Here is a 22820-nt window from a genome sequence, read left to right as displayed (position 1 = left end):
GTATATTGCGTGAATAAAACTCAAAACTCAATGGCCATTACGTCACGTTTTGCGTGCCAAAATGAAATATCCACAGCCATCCATCATTTGCTATGTGCAATTATGCATCAATGTCCATTAATTTAAATTCTAAACTTAATTTAAAACATTTATTCCCCATTTGACTTATTGGGAGTATTTAAAGTCATAATAAGATTTAAATCATCAAATAATGACAAACCATAAGCATATATTTTTTTAATGACAGAGAATTAAAACAGTAATCTGAGGTTGATTGTGAATCCTGCAGACAGACAAACAAACAAAAGAATTAGAAAAAAAAAGAATAAACAATCCACCATTGACGCACTTGACATTTATTTGTACACAATAAATATCTTAAACATCCACTTGTGTAAATGGGACACTTGCAGCGCTAACACGGCGGAACAAAACGTGCTTGAAGTAGTCTGTTAACATCTCGAAACAGGGAAAAGACACTTGTCTTTTTTGCCCTGATTCCAATACAGGAGGGTAAATGCAAACTTCAAAAATAAGTTTGATGTCATACAGATCTCAAGAAGATCAATGAGCAAGCAGCAACGCGGCTGAACGAGTCCTTTTTTACTCACCATGCAGATGGAGTGGAACTAAGCTTTATTGTGTTTTTTCTAATTGTAAAACGCTGTTGCGAATATTCTGGAGCTCTCTGTAAAGATTGCAAACGCCAATCACTTCTCACACTGGTGGCTATTTCAGGCCAAATAGCAACAAACTACAGGAGAAATGTTGACAATCAAAATATTGACGACATACAAAAGTGTTTCATTATGTGACACACACGAAGAAAGGGTCGCTCCCTCCATTTCTGAACAAAGGCAATTTTCACGTAGACCCAGCAAAATTGCCCCATCAGAGACGAACGAAAGGTAGTTCAGAAACATTGCATTGCTTTTAAACGGAGTGCAATTTAAACAGGGAGTTTTGCGTTTAAAAAAAAAAAAAAAAAAAAAAAAAAAGCTTCCTAGCATCATTGCCACTTTTCCCTTCTTTTAGAGTTCGAGCTGGGGGGACCGGGCCAGCCTCACACTCCCATTCTTAATGCAAGGTGACAATTTTCTCTTATGAGACAAAAGAGTTTCGTCATCAAAATGGAGACGCTTGACGGGGAGAAAGCCACCCTTGTTTTTTCTTCCACTGGCCATGTGAGGCATCCTCGAGGGGGCGTCCCATCTCCGCTTCAGACCAGTGTGATCTCGACCTCCTCTCGCCGCTTCACCTGCCCCCGTGGGTGCTGCTTGGTAGGGGGGGGTGGAGCAGCACGGACCTGTTAGGGTTGGGGGGTGGGTCCATTCATCCGTCCCGTTAGTAACAAGTGAGATGCGCTCAAATTAAAACATCCGTTTAATCACAAGGGATACAAATGCATGGAATCAAACGGCAAAGGCGCGGTTCTACTCACAGGTCGGATGGTGCTGGATGCGCTCTCTGTGTATTTGGGAGGTTGCGGGGAGCCTTGTCCCGGACCTTAAGTGACACGGTTCCACAGTGAGCCCAGTTCATCAGAACATTTCACTTGGATGACTTTGCAATGCGATAAGACGTACTGCGAAAGGGGCTCTTGTGCCCATTGTGCCAGGCGGGTGGCGCTCCGATGGGCGAGGCGGCACCGCAGGGGTTTGATGAGGCGGTGGGCGTTTGTGGGGGGCTGCTGAGGAGCGGCCCCGAGTGGAAGGGGTTGCGAGGGGAAGACTGAAACAGGAAGGGGAACAAACTGCCAATTCTCAGGTCAGCATTTGCAAATTTGCTTATGTGTTTTGTTTTTCTACATTGGCTCCAAATCTCAGCCAGTAGCTGTTTTGCACTGTGGCCAAAGCAGTATTACTTTGGCACCGTCTAGTGGTGTACTGATGTTATGGTTAGGTTGAGCTAATGGACAGCAGCGCTGCGATGAATTCAGGATGCCACCTTGAGCAGCCGCTGCAAAGTATAAATTCCCAGACTTGACTTTGTACCCGGGCGTTGCCGGCGTCTCTCTGTCCGTTTGCACCCGCACCGCCGGCCAGGTCTTCCACCAGGACGGCGGGGAACACGCCAACGACGCCATTGAACTCGCCCTTCCAGAAGCCGTCGTCCTCGCGTGTCTCCCGGCTCAGGATGCGGATGACGGCGCCCTCGGGGAAGGATAGCTCATCGTCCGTCTGGCCGGCGTAGTCGTACAGCGCTTTGGCGACGCACACTGCAATGGAGTGCAATGCTGAGTTTGAAGCTTTCCACACAGCGTTCCAGTTAGCACCATCTGTGACTTGTCAATCTCGTCCCTACCGTCAACAGAGGTGCCGGGAAGCTCACTCTCGACGGAGTTGCCGGAGGAGTGTGAGCGAGCGTCTGGCGCTGCCAGGGACTGCAACATGCTGAGCAGGCTGTTGGAGGACGGCAGCTGCAGGTATTTCTCTGGGACGTAGCCAACCCGGCCGCTGCGGTTTCTGGCCTGCCCACAAAACCTCAGTTGAGGATGAGTCAAAGAGGGCTCGGAGCTGGAAACACCAGCAAACCTGACTCACCTTGACCCAGTCCTCCATGTCGCCGTCGTCGATGACCTCTAAGATCTCCTGCTCCTCCATGCTCAGTTCATCTGGCTGAGAGGCCTGAAGATGGTGCATCAATCAAAGGTAAGGCCGGCCGGCCCACCTCCACATCTGCTCTTGTGTAAGTGCTTGGCGAGGGCTCCTACCTTGTATGAGTAGAGCACTTTGCAGGTGAGGGGGTAGTTTTTTAATGTGCCGGAGGGGCTGGAGCTGCTGTCATCCAGCACATCGCTGCTGTCGTCCGGCACGTCGCCGCTGTTCCCCTCGTCCTCCAAATCGTCTGTCCCCTTGCGGGATGAGACGAACGAGTCGTAAAAAGGGACGTGTTAAAAAAAAAAAAAAAAAAAAAAAAAAGGGGGGGGGGGGGGCTTTCCTTACAGAGAGCGAAAGATCATGGGCGCTGCTGAGGTTGTTCCAGCGCTCGTTCTCCAGCTCTTCCATCACCTGGTTCATGGCGCTCTTCAGCCACGTTTCCACGCCGACACCCGCCTGCCTCAACAGGTCCAGACGGGCCTCTGCCTTGGTCTTCACTGTCTGCCAGAGCGGCACAAAAGCAGCATCCAGCTGCATGTCAGCAAGTCTCGCCAGATGGTGCCTCTTCTCCAAAAGCCAAGTCGAACAATAAGATTTACTTTTTGCTTTGGAGGAAAAGGAGAGTTGGGGAATGGATGCGCAAAATGTTCCCTTCCTGAACATATTGCAAAGCACGGGCCCAACCCAAGTCCAAATCGATGCTTTGTTTTTGAGTGCATGATGAGAGCCTCCAACAGGTGGCACTTTGCTTACATACCTCAGCCTTCCGCAGACTCTGCCTCGCCACTTCCATCTTGGCCTCTAGTTCCACGGGCACGTCCTGCTCGCAACTCTCCTGAGCCCCAAACTCCTCCAACACCTGAATACCCAATGGGGGAGATTCCCAGATGAGGTCAGCGTTGCATGTTTTCCCTCCCTCAATCGTACTGTCTTGAGTCCAACTCGTTTAGACTGTGCGCATGTTTGGTTCTCACCCGTTGTGTGCAGATGATACTTTTGTACTCTCGGGCCACCCGAGTGGCCCACTTGCGCGCCTCCTTGTCCAGGCCGTGCTCCTCTGGCGTGCCGCTCTCTTTTAGCAGATGGGTCACCTTGGGGAGGAAAGAGACAAAAGCCAGATTTGTTACAAACAAACGGTGAGAGTGAGTTGAACTCATTCAGGGAGAAATGCCAAATCCATTTTCAAGCGAGCGCTTCATTGATTTCTTCACAACTTGGAAGAAATGGGAGCAAGTTGGTGGATCCTGCTGGCATTGTTTTCTTTGTAGGGGTGACCAATGTCCCGTGGAAGGACACGGCAAAAAAGACGAGAATAAGAAGAGCAAAACAACGCTGCACGTGCCTTCCAAGCACATGACATCAGCACCATGGAAATAGTGGGCGGCGTGCCGAGCAGCTGGGGGATGGCGCTTCAACGGCGACGGACCGCCGCCAGCATCAGGTCAGCACAAATGTTTAAGAGAACACAAAACCTGCATTATGATGTTGTTCGTGGCAGCGGGGAAGGTCAGCACGACACCATTAGGCCCACTCACAGGCCCTCCTCCCGCTTTTACTAGATCCCTCTGTCTGGCCAAAGCGCAAAGCGGCCAGAGGAGGAAAAGGCCGGGCTGCGTTTTCTTGAGGAACAGGCGGCTGCTTGTTGGCATGTCCAAGGAAAACAAATCGGCGCCACAACAGAGGAAATTCGCCCTGCCTCTATGAATCATCAATGAATGCCATCAAGGCGTGAGTCGACCTTCGGAGCTCGTATTACAAGTGGGACGTAAGTCACGTATTTACAGCATCAACGCATTTGCTTTAGGGCCAAGATAAAAAAGCAGGTTTGCTCTGTCATCTAATACAGTGGGGCCTCAGTTTTCGACCACAATCCGTTCCAGAAGGCTGTTCGAGAAGTGAATCGTTCAAATTCCGAATCATGTTTTCTCGTTACAAATAATGGAAAAAAATGTAATCCATTTCAAGCACAATAAAAAAAACGCCTTTTTTAAGCATTTTTTCATTTGTGCATCTTTGTCCGATCGAGTAACTGCAGCGCACTGACGAACGCGCAGCCGTAGCGCGTCGCCCACGGCACAACTGCACCGCGCTGGTCGCATTATTGTGATAGAGGCGTCGCTGAAATTTAGAAAATATTTTTAAAGTCCTGATGTACTTTCCAAAATTTAAATGGACCTCAGTGCGCAGGGAGCTTAATTTGGTCCGATCGGGCAACCGCAGCGCGCCGGGCGCTCAGTGTCGCATTGCTTTAGGAGCTTCTTTGTGTTTTAGGATGGCTTAACTGTCCCACTTGTTTCCTTTGGAAGCATGATTAGAGTTGATGCAATCCTCAGAGTAGTGAGAATGTAATAACGAACGGAGTCAGTTGCCATGCAGGTCCTCTCGGCTCATCTCGCGAGGTTCGACAACCGAATTTCGTCCCACATCCGAAGCAAAAAAATCTAGAATTTTTTGTTCGAATACCAATTTGTTCGAGAACCGGGACGTTCGAAAATTGAGGCTCCACTCTATTATATTGGTTTACTTTGTCTGATTGCCTTGTTCCATCATCTGATATTCCCGTTTTGTCCCAAATATAAGACGATGTTTTTTGCATTGAAATAAGATTGAAAAAGTGGGGGTCGTCTTATATTTCGGTTTAGACATTATACCCATTTTCACTTTTGCGCAGCGGTAAGTTAAAGGTTGCTGGTTTCGACTGAGTATGTTGCTGTGATTGTGTGCGTCATTGACACAAAGTGAGTATATACATTTCATTGTTACTACTGTCCACTGTTGTGCCGTTTGTCCCATCGCGGTTTGCTTTGTGTGCGCGCCGTTTGATTGACACCTCCGGCGCGCTCCTTTAAGTTTGCCTCGCATCGTACGAGTAACGGTCGCCAGCAAATGTATTTTGTTGTCTCGATCGATGACTTATGTTTGGTGTGTTACCGAGAGTATTTCATTCATGGTTATTTATTATTACATAATATATATACATAAAAAAAAAAAAAAAAAATCCCCTCTCACCCTCCGCGGGTGGTTTTTCCACTCCAAGCTCGGGTTCTCTACCAGAGGCCTGGGAGCTTGAGGGTTCTGCGCAGTATTTTGGCTGTTCCTAGCACTGCACTCTTCTGGACTGAGATGTCTGATGTTGTTCCTGGAATCTGCTGTAGCCATTCCTCCAGTTTGGGGGTCACTGCCCCAAGTGCCCCAATGACCACGGGCACCACCGAGGCCTTCACTTTCCAGGCCTTCTCAAGCTCTTCTTTGAGGCCCTGGTATTTCTCTAGCTTCTCAAGTTATTTTTTCCTGATGTTGCCATCGCTTGGTATTGCTACATCCACTACAACGGCCTTCTTCTGCTGTTTGTCCACCACCACAATGTCCGGTTGGTTCGCCATCACCATCTTGTCAGTCTGGATCTGGAAGTCCCACAGGATCTTGGCTCGCCCGTTCTCTGCCACCTTAGGGGGTGCTTCCCACTTTGACCTTGGGGCTTCCAGTCCATACTCTGCACAGATGTTCCTGTACACTATGCCAGCCACTTGGTTATGACGTTCCATGTATGCTTTCCCTGCTAGCATCTTACACCCTGCTGTTATGTGCTGGACTGTCTCAGGGGCCTCTTTGCACAGCCTACACCTTGGGTCTTGTCTGGTGTGGTAGATCTTGGCCTCTATTGCTCTGGTGTTCAGAGCCTGTTCCTGTGCAGCCATGATGAGTGCCTCTGTGCTGTCCTTCAGTCCAGCTTTTTCCAGCCATTGGTAGGATTTCTTGATGTCAGCCACTTCACTTATCTGCCGATGGTACATCCCATGTAGGGGTTTGTCCTCCCATGATGGTGTCTCTAGCCACTCTTCCTCTGTTTGCCATTGTCTGAGACATTCACTGAGCACGTCATCCGTTCGGGCCTTTTCCTTGATGTACTCATGGATCTTGGCTGTTTCATCCCGAACAGTGGCTCTCACACTCAGTAGTCCTCGGCCTCCTTCTTTACGGCTAGTGTACAGTCTCAGGGTGCTGGACTTAGGGTGGAACCCTCCGTGCATGGTTAGGAGCTTCCGTGTCTTGACATCTGTGGTCTGCGTCTCTTCCTTTGGCCAGTTTATTATTCCTGCAGGGTATCTGATGACTGGCAGGGCGTAGCTGTTTATTGCCCGGATCTTGTTCTTGCCATTTAGCTGACATATATATATATGTATATATATATATTTATATACTAGAGATGCACCGATCCGACTTTTTCAGTTTCGATACCGATACCGATGCCGTGGCTTTGCGTATCGGTCGATACCCGATACCGATCCGATATTATGGTTGACTTAACAAGCTACATAACTCTACATGTGGAACAGAAAAGACCAAAGGCAATGGCATCAGGCAGACTACACAATTCTTTGCTCTAAATTAGGGGTGTCCAAACTAACGGTCCAGTTTTTATTGGCCCGCAGCAAATTCTGAAAACATAATTGAATATGGCCCGCACAAGAAGCTTGAGCTCAGCTTCTCAGTTTCCACACTAGATGGAGCCCGCCACACAAAGCGTTTAACGTCCCATTAACACCCCCCCCCCGGAAGAGAAGCGAACACGCAGCGTTTGACATCCGGCCCAGCACCGGCCCCCGACTTCTATCCACGGAGGTGAAAGAGAGCTTCGTAGAGTAGGACCGGGCGTGCGTAAAAGCCATAATAGTTTTTCAAACCTTCTGTGTCACTCCAAATCCTTATATACTTCAAACTCTTCGTCCTCCGTGTCACTTGGAAACAAAGCCGCGATTGATGCCGGTAGTACATCCCACTTTCGTCATCCCACGATCAGTATTTGTCCTTTATGTAAACAACCGCCGCGCCACATCGCGTCGCGCTGCTGACGTCACTTGAAATTCAAATTACAGTAATACCTTGCGGTTCGTTTGTCGCGGTGTCACTTTTTTTTGGGGGGAAAATTTTTGAAAAAAAACCACATAAGTCGCTCCTTATTATAAGTCGCCCCCCCACCCAAACTACGGAAAAAAACGCGACTTATGGTCCGAAAATTACGGTATATAATATATACAATGATTCAGTAAAGCAATCAAAACTGAACCACGTCTTCGCTGCTGTGTTCTGACCCAGTGGTCCCCAACCCCACGAGACAGGTTTCCCCAGTTGAGCCCACAAAGCTAGCAAAAATGAGTAAGAATTTATTCTGAAAAATAGTTAATTACATCCGTCTGTGCAGCTGTGTCTCTTGATACTGGTTAATTCAGGTCAAGAAGCTCGCCCCCCCCCCCCCCCCCCCCCAGTCGATCCCGCGAAGCTAGCAAAAATGAGCAAGAAACAGATGCTTGGAAAGCTTCTTCGGAAAGGGAAAGAAGCCCAATGAGGAGACAGAAGAAGAAGAGGCTACGATTTCCAAGAAAAGGAAAACTGCATTTAAAAGAAAGTCCTACTTTAAATATGGATTTATCGCCACAGGTGACTGACGCGCCAAGCAAGCAAACTCTGCATAATATGTGGCGGCAACAGGCTAGCTAACGAGGCAATGGAGCCTTCAAAAGTGCTTGGGCACATGTAGCCCAAGCATCCCAAACCTTAACCACTTCGGGCGTCATTGTCTCCGATTATGCCAGCTCATTTCTGAGAAACAAGCTCAGTGCTCCCACTAATTCAACGGAATGGTGAGTTTTATTTTCATGTCGTTTATACTTGTTTTTATGCTAGTCGAATCATTTTATTTCATCGTATTTATATATTTATGATAAATGTATTATTTATTTATATAAATGTTTTATTTATTTATATAAAGGCCGGTCCACAAAAATATTTATGACACGTAACCGGTCCGTGGCGCAAAAAACGTTGGGGACCACTGTTCTGACCGACACCCGGGGGTGAAAAGAGTATAACCATCCGAGCCAACCCCTCAGGCTCCCCAACAATAGCGGTAGCAGTTTGCATTATTTTATTACAATGTTTTTCTTAATTCAGATTTGTTTCAAGACTACAGTTAGACTTTACTTTGATGGTTAATGCAGTGATTGCAATTTTGTTGTTTTATCACAGTAGATTGGTTTATTTACATTTCAAAAACCAGAAGCCATTCATTTACAAATGTGATTGCACTTTAGTTTACATATATAAATGTTCAGATATTAAGATGTGATACACAGTTTCTGCATGATTTGAATGAGGCAAAATATGCTTTTTCTCTTGAATATATTTTTTATAATCATTTGTTTCAGATGTAATTATTTTCTGTATAAAAATTAGATTTTGTGTTCAAAAGGTCTTTTTTCAAACTTGAGTCTTGAAAAAGAGGGGGTCATCTTATATTCGGGCCAATATGGTATATTTGCTTGCTTTGTCTGTGATTGGCTAGCAACCGGTTCCGACAATTGGGACGGGAACCATTTGCGCACCTGGGTCCACTTATTAAAAGGTTGGCCAAGGGGTCCCCTTGCTGGCAAGTTTTTATGAAAGTGCCTCATTGGCATTCCTTTGTGCAACAAACAAACCGCTCAAACAGTTTCAACTTCTTTGCAAGCCTGAACGAACCCTAGCCAGCTACCTTTGCGAACGCGAGAAAGCCTCAAAAGAGCACCTGGTCATTTATATCCGACGTCAAACAAGGGCACCCGCCTGCCACGAGAGCAAGTAACCAATCCAGTGTTTGCAAAGTGATCAAAGTCCGCAGCCCTGCTTTCGCATGAGATCTGGCACATTCAACTAAAGGTTGCTCACCCGGCAGCTCCTACAAGACGTACGTCAAAAATGTTACACTCGCCGTTGCATTGAATCGTTCCAAACAGAGTTGATCTCAACAGGAACATCTGTTTTTATAAAAAAATAAAGAATACATAAAAACGTCGGCACCAGGTCTTTACCGTATCCATGTCGACGGGCTGGTACAAGAAGTCAGCCGCTTTTTGGAAAACGCCATTCTTCTGCACAAACGTCTGGTGATGGAACTCCCGGAGGACCTTTGGTGCATTTGATGGATTAATCAGTGGCAGCGATGGCGGCGCGCCTGAAAACCAACCAGGGGGCATTTCTTACCCCAGCGGAGCGGTCTAAGAGCTCGTCAAAGACGTCGTGCGTGGCCTGGTTGCTTTCCAGTTCCGTCTGACACAGCGAAACCAAATAATCCTTCACCTGCTCGTAAATCCTCCCGTCCAGCACCTGGCAAAAGCCACACCTGTTTAATTCCAAGGAAGCGCCCGTAGCAAAGTCTATCTCCATTATAAGGAGACACCGTCACCCCCCGGACTCCAAACGAAATAATCCTGTGCCATCCGGCACACCTTGAGGCAGTCGTCGAGGTCGATGTGGTAGTAGCGTCGCTGGTGAGCATTAGCCGCCACTAGCGTAAGCAGGTAGTCGTTGCGGCTGCGCGCGGCTTTAGAGTCACACTCGCTCCGCTTGGCTCTGAGCTGCAACGTGCATAGTCGGTTAGAAAATGCCCAGCGCGTCTCCCGTGGCCATCCCGAGTGGTGCAGGCCGACCTTGATGGTTCCTCTCTGTAGACTCCATCTGGACTGGAAGAGGCTCGGCTTAGACCTGGACGCAACAAAAAAAGCTCTGAGCAATAACTGATCAATTGGCAATTTAGATTTTGACGTTGCCAGCTGGGGTGGAGAGTCATTGCGCTTTGTGGTGTCTCAAGTGGCGCCAGGGCTGCCTTGCTAACAGGCTAAGCGCTAACGTGACGATTGGGCTCTTTAGTTGCCGTTTTGGGTTGGCTCTTACTTGGCTTCCAGCTCGGCCTTCTCCCGCACGGCCTGCGCCACGCTCTCCGCCTCCCGGTACTTCTTCCTGCTCTTGCTCAGCTCTCTGACGGAGTCCTGCAGCTCAGCCTGGATGCTCGTCAGCCGCTCAACACACTGGCAAAGCCACGGGACGGAGGCGGCGGCAGGTTGACATTGGCCGCAGCCTTTCAAAAGGGCACGAGAGCCTCGGCCGTTACCTTACGCAGCCGCTGCTCCTTCTGCAACCGGGCAGTCTTGGCTGGCTCAGCCACCTGCGCTTTGTAGTTGTCGCAGGCGCTGATCTTGGAGCGGGTGACACGGATGGTCCCCTCCAGATAAGCCCGCCATACGCAGTACATATTCCTGTGGCAAACACACAAAAGGGCCTGGATTGGTTTTGGGAGGGCACCGGCCACCTTTTGTCCCTTACCTGCGATCGGCTTCCTCCCACAGGCTGTCGGGCCACTCCCTTTTTAGGTACTGATTGGCCAACTTGTGCAGAGCCTGGAGGACGACACGTTCACCGTTAACACTGAGGCGCAGGTTGGAGCCACATTGCCTTGAACTCTGCCCATCACCTATTTATTGACTTGCTTGGGCTTGGTGATTCGCGGACACCAAACGGAGACCATATTAGTGTGCTGCACCAATGCTGCAAGAGACAGACGAGGTCCGAGCGGTGCGACACTTTAACGGGGGTCGCCTTTGCTTTGAATCCCGTGTAATGTGGTCGCGGGTTGGAGGTGATGCCTCCCGATCTGATGGTGCCAAGGCTGGAGAGCCGCGAGACAAACCGGCCCATTGTGGGGAGAACGCGTGAGTCGATCCAACCCGCGCCCGAACAGAGGAGCTCATTTTCAGCTCTTCTGTGATGGGAATGGCAATCCCCAGCCTTGGCTGATGAAGCTTGCAGGTGGAGCACACCACCGGCCTCAAATAAGAGCAGCTAGTTGATCAGAGCACAGGTGCATCTTTCATTCCTTGAAAGACACAAAAAAAAAAAAAAGCACTCTCGCTCCTCAGCAATTGATGACAATATCACGAAGCCTCTGATGTGTCCATCGGGAGATGCTTTTGTCAAGAAACGATTGGACCACGTTTCATTTGTGCTTATTCTTCTCCCCAGAGACATTGCGGCCTTCCTAAGACGGAGCAAGAGATCAGGCGGCGCCGCCTTTTGGAAGGCTCTACCCTTTTGGGGAATTTGCACAACCTTTGAAAAAAGAAAGCCGAGGCTCAGAGCAAAGCCAGGTGACTCCATCTCTCTCAACTCAATCACTATCGTTCAGCCTGAGCTGTGCCAAATTTGCACCCCTGCCTACAAGCTCCGCCGAGCCGGAGCCGCGGTCTTTTGTCGGGGGTCCGGCCACGTGACATGCTTTACATAAACCCGCTAACCGTTTTGGCGCCGAGGAAGCGGCGCGGGCAAATGGGCAAGCAGTTTACGCTTTCACTTTTTGACGATTTTGCGCTTGCTCGTCGCGCCGCCTTCTCTTCACAGCGTTACGGCACATTTCTCACGGGCCTTTAATGCCACAACACGGCCAACAAGAGAATCTTGTTTGCTTCCTTGTTTGTTCTTATTGTCAGACGTCCAATTGACGTCCTTCTGGAAGCAGCGGGCAGGTATGTCTTCCTTAGCGCTTCCGGCAAGGCTCAGTTTCCACAGGCACAGCACTATTGCGACACCTCCAGATTATAAATACATAGGCGAGGAGCCATTAAGATTTAGGGCATGAACGCACGTTTCCTTACCTGGGCGTAGTCCCGCTCGACGCATGCCCGTTTCTGGCTAAAAGTCCTGCAAAAGACGAGTGGGAATGATCAAATCACCCAAAAGTCTCCTTTAGTCCCGACATATCCATAACAGCATGTTGTCTGTCTACTATTGTTCCCGCATCCATCGTGTTCAAGTATCTCTTTATCAAAGCCCTCCAACGCTAGCACCACACAAATGCTATTACCGTATTTTTCGGACTATAAATTGCAGGGTTTTTTTCATAGTTTGGCTGGGGGTGCGACTTATACTCAGGAGTGACTTATATGTGAAATTATTAACACATTATTACTTGATCATTCACATATTACTTACTAGTATGTCACTTCACATGTTATTTTCACACTAAACCGCATAAGGGCGCTCTAGGCCTGTGAAATAATTGGAACTGCAACTGACGATGAGTCTGACGTCAGCAGTGCATCTACTTCCGGAGTCAGCTGAGTTGTTTATAAGTGACACAGTGGACGAAGATTTCAATGGATTTAATGATTTGGAGTGACACAGATGGTTTGATGAACTTATTTGTGTTATAGTTATTTAAATAACTCTTAATATGTTATGTCAGGCACGTTCTCAGTTCCTCTTTTATGTGTTTATGTAACATTAGCATACCATACCGTTCAGCCTGTTGTCTGTTCTTGGTGTTGGATTTTGTCAAAAGATTTATGGCTGTTGAGATTTATACTCCGGTGCGACTTGTACTCCGGAAAATACGGTAGGTAGTGATTCTTAGCATTCAGCTAAACCGACTGCGCCCTTGTTAAATACAGAACTTGTAATTCGCTTTGTTTTGTTTCGTTTGATTGTAAACCGAGTGGTAGCACGAAGCCTTTTATAGACTGGTTCACTCTTTTCAAGATCCACAGACATTTTTTGACTTTCTCCCCACCCTAAAATGATCAAAATGGCCAAATTTCTCTCTGTTTTAAAAGTGAACAAATGCTGAATGACAACATATTGTAATGTTCTGCCTGTAAAACGTTTATTGTCGGAAGCATCTAGTGCAGGGGTGGGCAAACTTTTTGACTTGCGGGCCGAACTGTGTGCTAAATCTGGACCGGAGGGCCGAACCAGGAGCAAATAGATGTAGTGTTTGTGTGAAGTAATATAAACGACCTGTAAAGGTCATTGCATAAAAGGTTTTGGCCTTTAGTAGGTAGTAGGGGTGTAACGATTCATCGATACATCGATATAATGCTCTACGATTTATTGGCATCGATGCTAAACGTAAACATCGATTTATATTGCCGCGTTTTAGACGCGACTTTATTTTGAAATCCAGTTCATTGTTGCTTGCTTACTCTTTCCGGGAGCAGTGCGCGGCGTTGTTGTGTTGTGAGCAGAGCAGGCACGTGAAAGGGGAGTCGACAACTAGTACGCAGCTCCTGGGCTGGTGCTATGGCTAGTGTCTAAAAAGACGAGGAAATTTGCTCCCCTTTAGGCTTCAAGTCATTCGTTTGGAAGCACTTTGGATTCCAAAGAAAAGATGGCTCAACGGACAAGACACGTGCAGTTTGTAAATCCTGCCATGCGGTGATCAAATATTCAGGGAGCACAAATCTCGCCGCACATTTAAAGGAAAAAACACGGCATCAAAGTTCAGTGTTAAAATAAGCACTTTGTATACTACAATACTCTTGTAATTTCCTAAATAAAGAGTTTGCAGTACCTTGTTGATTTTGCGTATGAATTGTTATAAATCAGGATATTGTTCTATATTTTTTATTTAAAAAAAAATATATATATCGATCGTAGAGCACTATATCGTGATAGAATCACAGCAGGCGTTAAGATATCGGCAAATATCGTATCGTGATTCTTTGTATCGATATGATATTGTATCGTGACAAAACCCGCGATTTACACCCCTAGTAGGTAGTAAAGCATGGATATTCAAAAAACGTTTTTTGAAAACAAATGCATTTATTAACAGCATTAAAAAAAAAAAAAAATCACTAAAAAACTGCTTTCAGTGATTCTCATAAAATACAACACTGTTATTATGAAAAACAATCTCCATCACTTCAGTGCCTGCAGGTCAGATTAATGAAAGATTTTTGTCTTATGAGATCACATAAAACGGCAAACATTCTGACCAAATATATCATCTTGAAGAATCGGTGAAAGCATACGTCCAAATAAAGTAATCAAAACGGCAACACGGTGAGGGGTATCTGAAAATCAGAGCAGAGTTTTAACTCACAAACACCTGGTAACAGAGGTGAGGAAACGGGAAACACTTCCTTAAAGTAAGCCTTAAGAACTTTACAGGTTAAGATTAGTCGCAAACAGGTGGTGCATCAATGTCCTTGAGCATCCTTCATTGTCTGAAAATGAGAATGGTCGCTAGTTTCAATCCCTGCTATTTGTACAAATCATATTCTAAATGCATTTTTTTACAACAAACTTGAGAGCCTCCCTTTCATTTTCAGTGGGAACAGTGTTGTTGGTCTCCCTTTTTTGCTAGCGCGTCATAGTCTGGAGTAAAATTTGTTGTGGCAATTCTTAGGAGAGATCCGAGGTGTTGGTCCGTTTACCTCAATCTGTGATGGGTTGATGTTCGTGTGGCTGAACGTCACGTCGCGTATGTCGAGCAAAATTGGCCACTCTTTTTTAAACACTCGGAACTCAGTGTCCACCTTGCTTTTCCTTGGGCGACTCATTTTAATGGAAGGATTCCAGGGGAAGGTTTGTGGGTGACTTTAGCGTAAAACTGTATCTGAAAGTTCAGCGCGCGAATTACAAGAATGCTGTCGTCACAGCCCACGCTCTAAATTCGGCACTGATACAAATAGAGCGCGAGTGCGCCATGTCCGTACTACTGAGTACATACACGCACTTGTGAGTGTGCACCGAGCTTTCTGACACGGCTTCCGGTAGTAAATGCGCAGGCGAGCGATTCCCCATCTACTGGGAAACGCAGTCATTGCAGGCAAAATGACCCAAAAAAGTTTAATAATACAATTTATTCAGGGTTGGCGGGGCGGATTAAACGGTCCCGTGGGCCGGATGTGGCGCGCAGGCCGTAGTTTGCCCATACCTGATCTAGTGCAGGGGTCACCAACCTTTCTTAAACCGAGAGCTACTTCCTGGGTACTGATTAAGGCAAAGGGCTACCAGTTTGACACACACTTCTGAAATAGCCTATTTGCTCAATTTGGCTTTCACTATGTGTTATTATTGTCATTTCCAGTTCACGTGTAAGTGTGATTTTAACGAGAATAGCAAAAATACAGTCAAACCTTGGTTTTTGACCACAATCCGTTCCAGAAGGCGGTTCGAGAAGCGAATCGGTCGAATTCCGAATCTATTTTGCCCATTACAAATAATGGAAATCTTTAAAATATTTTAAGACAAAAACCCCCCCGCCTTTTTTTAAGCATTTTTTCATCTGCGCATATTTGTCAGATCGCGCAACTGCAGCGCAGCGCACCGCCGAACGCGCAACCGGAGCGAGCGTCCACCGCGCAACTGCACCGCGCTGGTCGCATTATTGTGACAGAGCCGTCGCTAAAATTTAGAAAATATTTTTAAAGTCCTGATGTACTTACCAAAATTTAAGTGGACCTCAGTGCGCAGGGAGCTTAATTTGGTCCGATCCCGCAACCGCAGCGCGCCGGGCGCTCACTGTCGCATTGCTTTAAGAGCGTCTTTGTGTTTTAGGATGGCTTTACTGCTCCCACTTGCTTTCTTTGGAAGCATGATTAGGGGTTAATTATAATCATGCAGGGGTGGGCAAACTACGGCCCGCGGGCCACATTCGGCCCACAGGGCCGTTTAATCCGGCCCGCCAAACCTGAATAAACTGTATTTTTTTTGGGGTCATTTTCCCTGCAATTACTATGTTTCCCCAGTAGATGGGGAAGCGCCCGCCCGCGCATTTACTCCCGGGAGCCGTGTCAGAAAGCTCAGTGCAAACTCACAAGTGCGTGTGCGTGCGTACTCAGTAGTACGTAGTAATTTCATCTATCAGTGCCGAATTTCGAGTGTAGGCTGTGACGTCAATATTCTCGTAATTCGCACGCTGAGTTTTCAGATACAGTTTTACGCTAATGCCACCCAGAAACCTTCCCCTGGAACCCTTCCATTAAAATGAGTGGCCCGAAGAAAAGAAAGGTAGAGAGTGAGTGCCGGATGTTAAAAAAGAGTGGACAATTTGGCTCGACCTACGTGTGTGAGAAGACGTTCAGCCACATGAACGTCAACAAAGCCCATCACAGATCTAGGTCAACGGACCGACACCTCGGCTCTATCCTAAAAATTACCACAACAAATTTTACTCCAGACTATGATGTACTAGCCAAAAAGGGAAACCAACAATACTATTGATTTCTTTATTACTTTATTTAGATGTATTCTTTCACCGATTCTTCAAGATGATGTATTTGGTCCGAATGTTTGCCGTTGGATGTGATTTCGCCTCATTAGATAAACATATTTCATATATCTGACCTGCAGGCGCTGAAGTGATGGAAAATGTTATTCATCATAACAGTGTCGTATTTAATAAGAATCACTGATAGTAGTTTTTTGGTGAAATATTTTTTTAATGCTGTTAATAAATGCATTTGTTTTCAAAAAGCTTTTTTTTAATATCCATGCTTTAGTATCTTCTAAAAGTAAAAACCTTTTATGCAATGACCTTTACATGTAATTTATATTACTTCACACAAACACTACATCTATCTGCTCCTGGTTCGGCCCCCCGGTCAAAATTTTGACGTTTTGTCTTTACGCAAGCTTGTTCAAACTCATAACACGGGAAGTCCTTGGTTGATGGCGTAAAATTGCGCATTTCTCGACTGTTACTTGACTTCCCCTTTTGACATTGTTGATCCCAAAGCACGATTAGACATGAGAGCGCTCACCTCAGGTCTTCCAGGAGGTCACACTCAGTCTGGTGTTTGACGTGCAGTCTGCTCAGCTGCTCGCCGTGAATGTGTTTCAGCTGCTGGGTGACCCGGACCTGTGGAGGGAGATGACAAACGTGTTTTTTGTCTTTCTTGGCTTGTTTGTCTCTTTGTTTTGTACGGCCCTGACTATACTAGTCTTTACTGCTGCGTTCGTGACAGATTGCTGCGCGTTCCAATTTGCGTACACTATGTCAGTAAATGAGGACACTATTTCAAAATGAATGACTTGAGAGTTTAACAGTTTTAAGCATATATAAGTTTTTAATTTATTCACTACTGACGCGAAGGAGAGCGCCATGAACCAAAAAAAAAACCGTAAAAAAACCCCACATTCATTCATACCTTCAGACCGTCGTAAAAAGGCAGGACTTAATGAGACGCGCATGTGATCAAGCTGGGTCCACTCATATTCGTCCCGGACAAAAATACGATCTACCGTTTTTTTCCGTGTAGAATGCGCGAAATTTAACTAATTTATTGTCCTAAAATCTGGGGTGCGCATTATACATGGGTACAATTATTTATTTTTTTTATTAAGAAAATCATGGTACAACTAAACCAACAACAGGACTGACCGACAAAGACGTGGAACAAAAAGACAGGGTGACATTACCAAAGACAGGAACAGAAAGCAAACAGACATCATGACAGTAACACATGCAATGATCCGACGGTGAGCGAGGGGCAGACAGGACTTAAATACAAAACACGTTACATTGTTTGAGGTGACCCAGGAAGGGAGGCGCGACGCGAACAGAAACTATGGCAACCTAGACACATAGCAAAACTGGGGACGAGACATGACAAATCTCCCTCGAAATAAAACTTGTAATCACCTTTCTTCTTGTTTGTTGTCAATGGCGCATCGCATTCAGCCATCCTGCCCAACACACTTAGTCAGTAAAATTCATAATTGATGACACATCGTTTGGTTGCGATGGTGCAATCCTTGATGGTGTGTTATTGTCAAATATTGTTTGTTTTTTAATCTCCATCGCCGACCGGACGTCATACCGAGGCAGTATGACTGCGCATGCGCACTATGGATCCGATGCGCTGAACGGATGCGCAAGACACGTCAGCTATATAAAGAGCGAGAGTTGTTTTCTTCCTATTAGTTTCAATTCAGTTTAATTAGCAGTTTCAATCAACAAATAACAAAATGCGTATTACAGGTAAGATTTTATTTCACAACACTTTGCCTTGTTCCTTTCGTCTCTGCTGTTCACTTCAAACACGTTCCATACGACCGCAATGCTCTCGTATCAGACGCTTGCTCGATCACCTGCTCGTTTGCTGTCACAATGCACCCTACACAAATCCGAAACATTTGTTGCGGCTCCGAGTCACGACGAGGGGCAAGTTTTGGTTTCCAAGGGTGTTTTTTTTCTTCTTCAACGTCTCTCCCATACAGAGCCGCCTTTTTCACGTCCGCACGCCTTTTTCACATGTCCGCATTGAGCGCGGTGGTGCCTTTACGGGCAGTCGGAGAAATCAACGTCAAATTACATCCAGCCTAGTTAAGACCATACCAAAGACTATAAAAATGGGACCCATTGCCTCCCTGCGTGTGTGACGATCATTGGGACTTAAAAAAAAAAAAAAATTATACATGGGTACAGGCTTTTTTCCAGCATCAACATGCCATTTTTAGGGTGCGTATTATATATGGGGGCGCATTATACACGGAAAAAAACGGTACTTTTGATTTGAGGGAGGTCGTCACTTGGATTCCCCTCCGGAACCCACTAACGCGTCGATCTCGCTGCCCTCCGCTAGTTTCAGTGCGGGTTACCAGTGAAGAGAAGTGATACTTACCGTTTTTTTCCGTGTATAGTGCGCCCCCATGTATAGTACGCACCCTAAAAATGGCATGCTGATGCTGGGAAAAAAGCTTGTACCCATGTATAATACGCACCCAATTTTTATTAATTTTTTATTATTTCTTTTTTTATTTTTTTTTTATTTTTATTTATTTATTTTTTTTAAGTCCCAAAGATCATCACACACCCAGGGAGGCAATGGGTCCCATTTTTATAGTCTTTGGTATGGTCTTAACTAGGCTGGATGTCATTTTTTTTGTTGGCGTTGATTTCTCCGACTGCCCCTAAACGCACCACCGCGCTCTGTGCGCACACGGGAAAGAGGCGGCTCTGTATGGGAGAGAAGTTGAAGAGGAATAAAAACACCCTTGGAAACCAAAACTTGCCCCTCGTCGTGACTCGGAGCCGCAACAAATGTTTTGGATCTGTGTAGGGTACATTGTGACAGACGGCAAACTAGCAGGTGATCGAGCGAGCGTCTGATACAAGAGCATTGCGGTCGTATGGAGCGTGTTTGAAATGAACAGCAGAGACGAAAGGAACAAGGCAAAGTGTTGTGAAATAAAATATTACCTGTAATACGCATTTTGTTATTTGCTGATTGAAACTGCTAATTAAACTGTGAATTGAAACTAATAGGTGGAGAACTGAACTCTCGCTCTTTATATAGCTGACATGTCTTGCGCAACCGTTCTGCGCATCTGTAATGGCGGCCTCCGTATGACGTCCGGTCCGCGATGGAGATTAAAAAACAAACAATATTTGACAATAACACACCATCGAGGATTGCACCATCGCATCAAACGATGTGTCGTCAATTATGAATTTTACTAAGTGTGTTGGGCAGGATGGCTGAATGCGATGCGCGATTGACAACAAACAAGAAGAAAGGTGAGTTTTATTTCGGGGGAGATTTGTCATGTCTCGTCCCCAGTTTTGCTATGTGTCTAGGTTGCCATAGTTTCTGTTTGCGTCACCCCGCTCTTCCTGTGTCACCTCAATCGATGTAACGTGTTTTGTATTTAAGTCCTGTCTGCCCCTCGCTCACCGTTGGATCATTGCATGTGTTACTGTCATTCTGTTCCTGTCTTTGGTAATGTCACCCTGTCTTTTTGTTCCACGACTTTGTCGGTCAGTCCTGTTGTTGGTTTTGTTGTACCATGACTTTCTTTAAAAAAAAAAAAAAAAAAATTAAAATTTTTTTTTTTTTTTTGTACCCATGTATAATACGCACCCTTGAACTTTAGAACCGCTTTAACAAACCACTTGCACGCCGATGTAACATCTTTAACGTTAATCGTAAAACCTGAGTAATGTAGTGATAAAAAAAAAAAATAATAGAAAAGTGACGTCTGTGTGCAATTGAGAATGCTATTTAATTCGAATGGGGAAAAGGGTACTTTAAGTTAAGCGAAACTATTCCCACACTTGTGGTACAACAACTTTAAGAGGCATATATACGCATATATTGTAATAAAAACCAATCAGTTTGGCAAATAATATGTCAAAGGCACAATTGTGTTTTGCCGTCGTGGTCCGGCAACCATTAAATATGCACCACTTCGTCGAGTAACGTTAGCTTCTGAGGCTACAGGCAAACTCGGGACGGGAGAGTGTGTGCGTGTGTGCACGCGCGTGCGTGCTTGTGCGTTGGGGGGCGGGGGGTCACCTTTCGTGCTGGGGGTTGCATCCTTCTTTCTGGACATAAATAAGACGCGGAAAAAGTCCAAAAGTTTATCTGGGCAGGAAACGTTAGTCCAACTTCTTCGGCTACAACAGCGATCGACAGAAAGAATTGTAGTTCCAGGCAGCCGCGGCGAGTCCGTTAAACAGAGAGCCCGAACCCTGCTGATAAAAACAGTACTGTCGCTCGCGGCCCCAGGGAGCAGACGTCATTTGAACGTAGCGACTTAAACCTTTTCCGTATTTCTCTTTCAAAATAAAATGTGTATGAGGAACACTGCTTCCGCGTGGTGTCAAAATAAAAAAAACGTCAATAGCGAGTTTAACACTGGTTCTTAACCTTATTGGAGGAACCGAACCCCACTAGTTTCATATATGCATTCACCGAACCCCTCTTTAGTAAAAAATACAATTATATTTTTTTCAGATTTAAGACATAGATGGTGCTGGTGGTGTACTGGTGCACAAAATGAGCTGTACATGAACATCACCTTGTTCAAAGAACAAAACCAACACAATGCATGAACTCACAACAAATAACATACCTGCAAATCAGTGTGACTTCTGCTGTTACCTTTGCGAGACCAGTTCAGATATGCATCATCACAAATTTACACGATAAATCAGGTGTTCGGACCTCCGTAGTGTAGGCTCTGCCGAACCCTAGGGTTCGATTGAACCATGTACGATGGAACCCAGGTTAAGAATCACTGGTCTAACATGACTCCAAACGGCAATGGCACGTAAAACGACAACAATGGTAACGACAATAATAATATTAAATGAAAGTAAAATATATCATATTATTTGACTAATTTTCATACTGTTGGATTTGGTTCATAATTTAGGGAGCGCGCTATCTGCGCCTCACGACAAAAGCCATTGCCAATCACCTGTTATCCAATTTACTCACTGCATGCTCGTTAAATTTCTTCATCCATCCATCCATCCATCCATCCATCCATCCATCCATCCATCTTCTTCCGCTTATCCGGGGTCGGATCGCGGGGGCAGCAGCTTCAGGAGGGACTCCCAGACTTCCCTCTCCCCAGCCACTTCATCTAGCTCATCCCGGGGGATCCCAAGGCGTTCCTAGGCCATCTGAGAGACATAGTCTCTCCAGCGCGTCCTGGGTCGTCCCCGGGGTCTCCTACCAGTGGGACATGCCCGGAACACCTCCCCAGGGAGGCGTCCAGGAGGCATCCTGATGAGATGCCCGAGCCACCTCATCTGGCATAATACGTCATATCATAGGAGTGAATAATGACATTCAAAACACATTTTCCACCGAGCAGCGACTCTACTCCGAGTCTCTCCTGGATGACCGAACTTTTCAAGATGGCGGCGCGTGCATACGCAGCGACCTCTCTCTGTCCCGCCCAAACGGTGTTTTGTCCGTCTAATGAGTGTTTGTCCGGCAGTTTTTTTTGTTCGTCTCGTCGTACTGAGTCGTGCTACAAGTACGGCAGGCAGGTTCTGCTTGACATCGGCAAAAGCGAGTTTTGTCGAGTTCTGGACTTTGATGCGGGAACATCAAAGGAGCTCGGACTGCTACATCCTGAAGCGTCGCCGGGCTCGTCTGCTATTCCTCCCCCGGTTGGGAAGCGTCGAAAGCGGTGTGCGAGGAGGCTGAAGAGGGGCAAACGCGGGGGCGTCCGGGCCAGGCTGGCGGCCAGCCCTGCTCGCCCGGCCGTGCCTTCCATTCTTCTGGCGAATGTTCGATCGCTGGACAACAAAATGGATTACATTCGCCTGCTGCAATCTACAAACTGGACAGTGCGGGACTGCTGTGCGCTCGTGTTCACTGAGACTTGGTTGACTGGCAACATTCCGGACTCTGCCGTACATCTGGAGCGGCTAGCGTGCTATCGGGCGGACCGGGCCATTGTACAAGGGGGGAAATCTCGTGGAGGTGGAATATGCGTCTACATCCGTGACGAATGGTGCCGGGACTCTGTAGTGGTATGCAAGCACTGCTCGCCACTGGCGGAGTTCGTGATCATTAAGTGCCGTCCTTTTTACCTGCCAAGGGAATTTACCGCGATTCTGCTAGTCGCGGTTTACATCCCGCCTTCCAACATCGAAGGCGACAGGGTCGCGGCTCTTAGTGAACTGTACCAGGCTGTCAGTGAACAACAGACAGCGCACCCTGACGGTTTCACCATCTTCGCTGGGGATTTTAATCATGCTAACCTGAAGTCTGTTTTTCCGAGGCTTCACCAGCATGTTAATTTTCCTACGCGTGGCGACAGCTTCCTGGACCGGGTCTACTCTTCGCATAAAGGAGCTTTCAAAGCCCCCCCCCTCCCCCA

The 22820-nt window shown here is 46.5% G+C and overlaps 1 protein-coding gene across 3 annotated transcripts; it reads right to left on the bottom strand.

The window, feature by feature from the left end:
- Nucleotides 1-340: 340 nt before the first annotated feature.
- On the bottom strand, nt 341-20730 carry LOC133168267 (F-BAR and double SH3 domains protein 2-like). Of its 3 annotated transcripts, none has more exons than XM_061299716.1 (20): nt 20495-20730; nt 16958-17055; nt 12065-12110; nt 10740-10813; nt 10528-10672; nt 10311-10444; nt 10067-10121; nt 9866-9994; nt 9621-9743; nt 9449-9544; nt 3575-3691; nt 3358-3459; nt 2946-3101; nt 2714-2854; nt 2544-2627; nt 2305-2470; nt 1995-2218; nt 1587-1731; nt 1442-1506; nt 341-1306 (listed from the first exon to the last, which is right to left on the bottom strand). In XM_061299716.1, exons 1-20 carry the CDS (start codon nt 20513-20515, stop codon nt 1220-1222), a joined length of 2208 nt encoding a protein of 735 aa, XP_061155700.1. In that variant the 5' UTR covers nt 20516-20730; the 3' UTR covers nt 341-1219. The 3 variants fall into 3 exon arrangements, with proteins under 3 accessions (XP_061155700.1, XP_061155701.1, XP_061155702.1); XM_061299717.1 differs by lacking the exon at nt 20495-20730 and adding an exon at nt 10888-11289 and having other exon boundaries at nt 16958-17051; XM_061299718.1 differs by lacking the exon at nt 20495-20730 and having other exon boundaries at nt 12055-12110; nt 16958-17033.
- Between the last annotated feature and the right edge of the window lie 2090 nt (nt 20731-22820).

This window comes from Syngnathus typhle, linkage group LG15, assembly GCF_033458585.1.
Source record: "Syngnathus typhle isolate RoL2023-S1 ecotype Sweden linkage group LG15, RoL_Styp_1.0, whole genome shotgun sequence".
NCBI lineage: Eukaryota > Metazoa > Chordata > Actinopteri > Syngnathiformes > Syngnathidae > Syngnathus > Syngnathus typhle.
This window is presented reverse-complemented; position numbering and strand designations above follow the sequence as displayed.

Excerpts from the sequence above, each read along its gene's own strand:
- LOC133168267 (XM_061299716.1), bottom strand. The coding sequence starts at position 20,515 with ATGCAACCCCCAGCACGAAAG. Across the intron at positions 10,445-10,527 it reads AGGAGCAGCGGCTGCGTAAG|TGTGTTGAGCGGCTGACGAG; the intron begins GTAACGGCCGAG and ends TGGCTTTGCCAG. Across the intron at positions 10,122-10,310 it reads AAGGCCGAGCTGGAAGCCAA|GTCTAAGCCGAGCCTCTTCC; the intron begins GTAAGAGCCAAC and ends TGTTGCGTCCAG.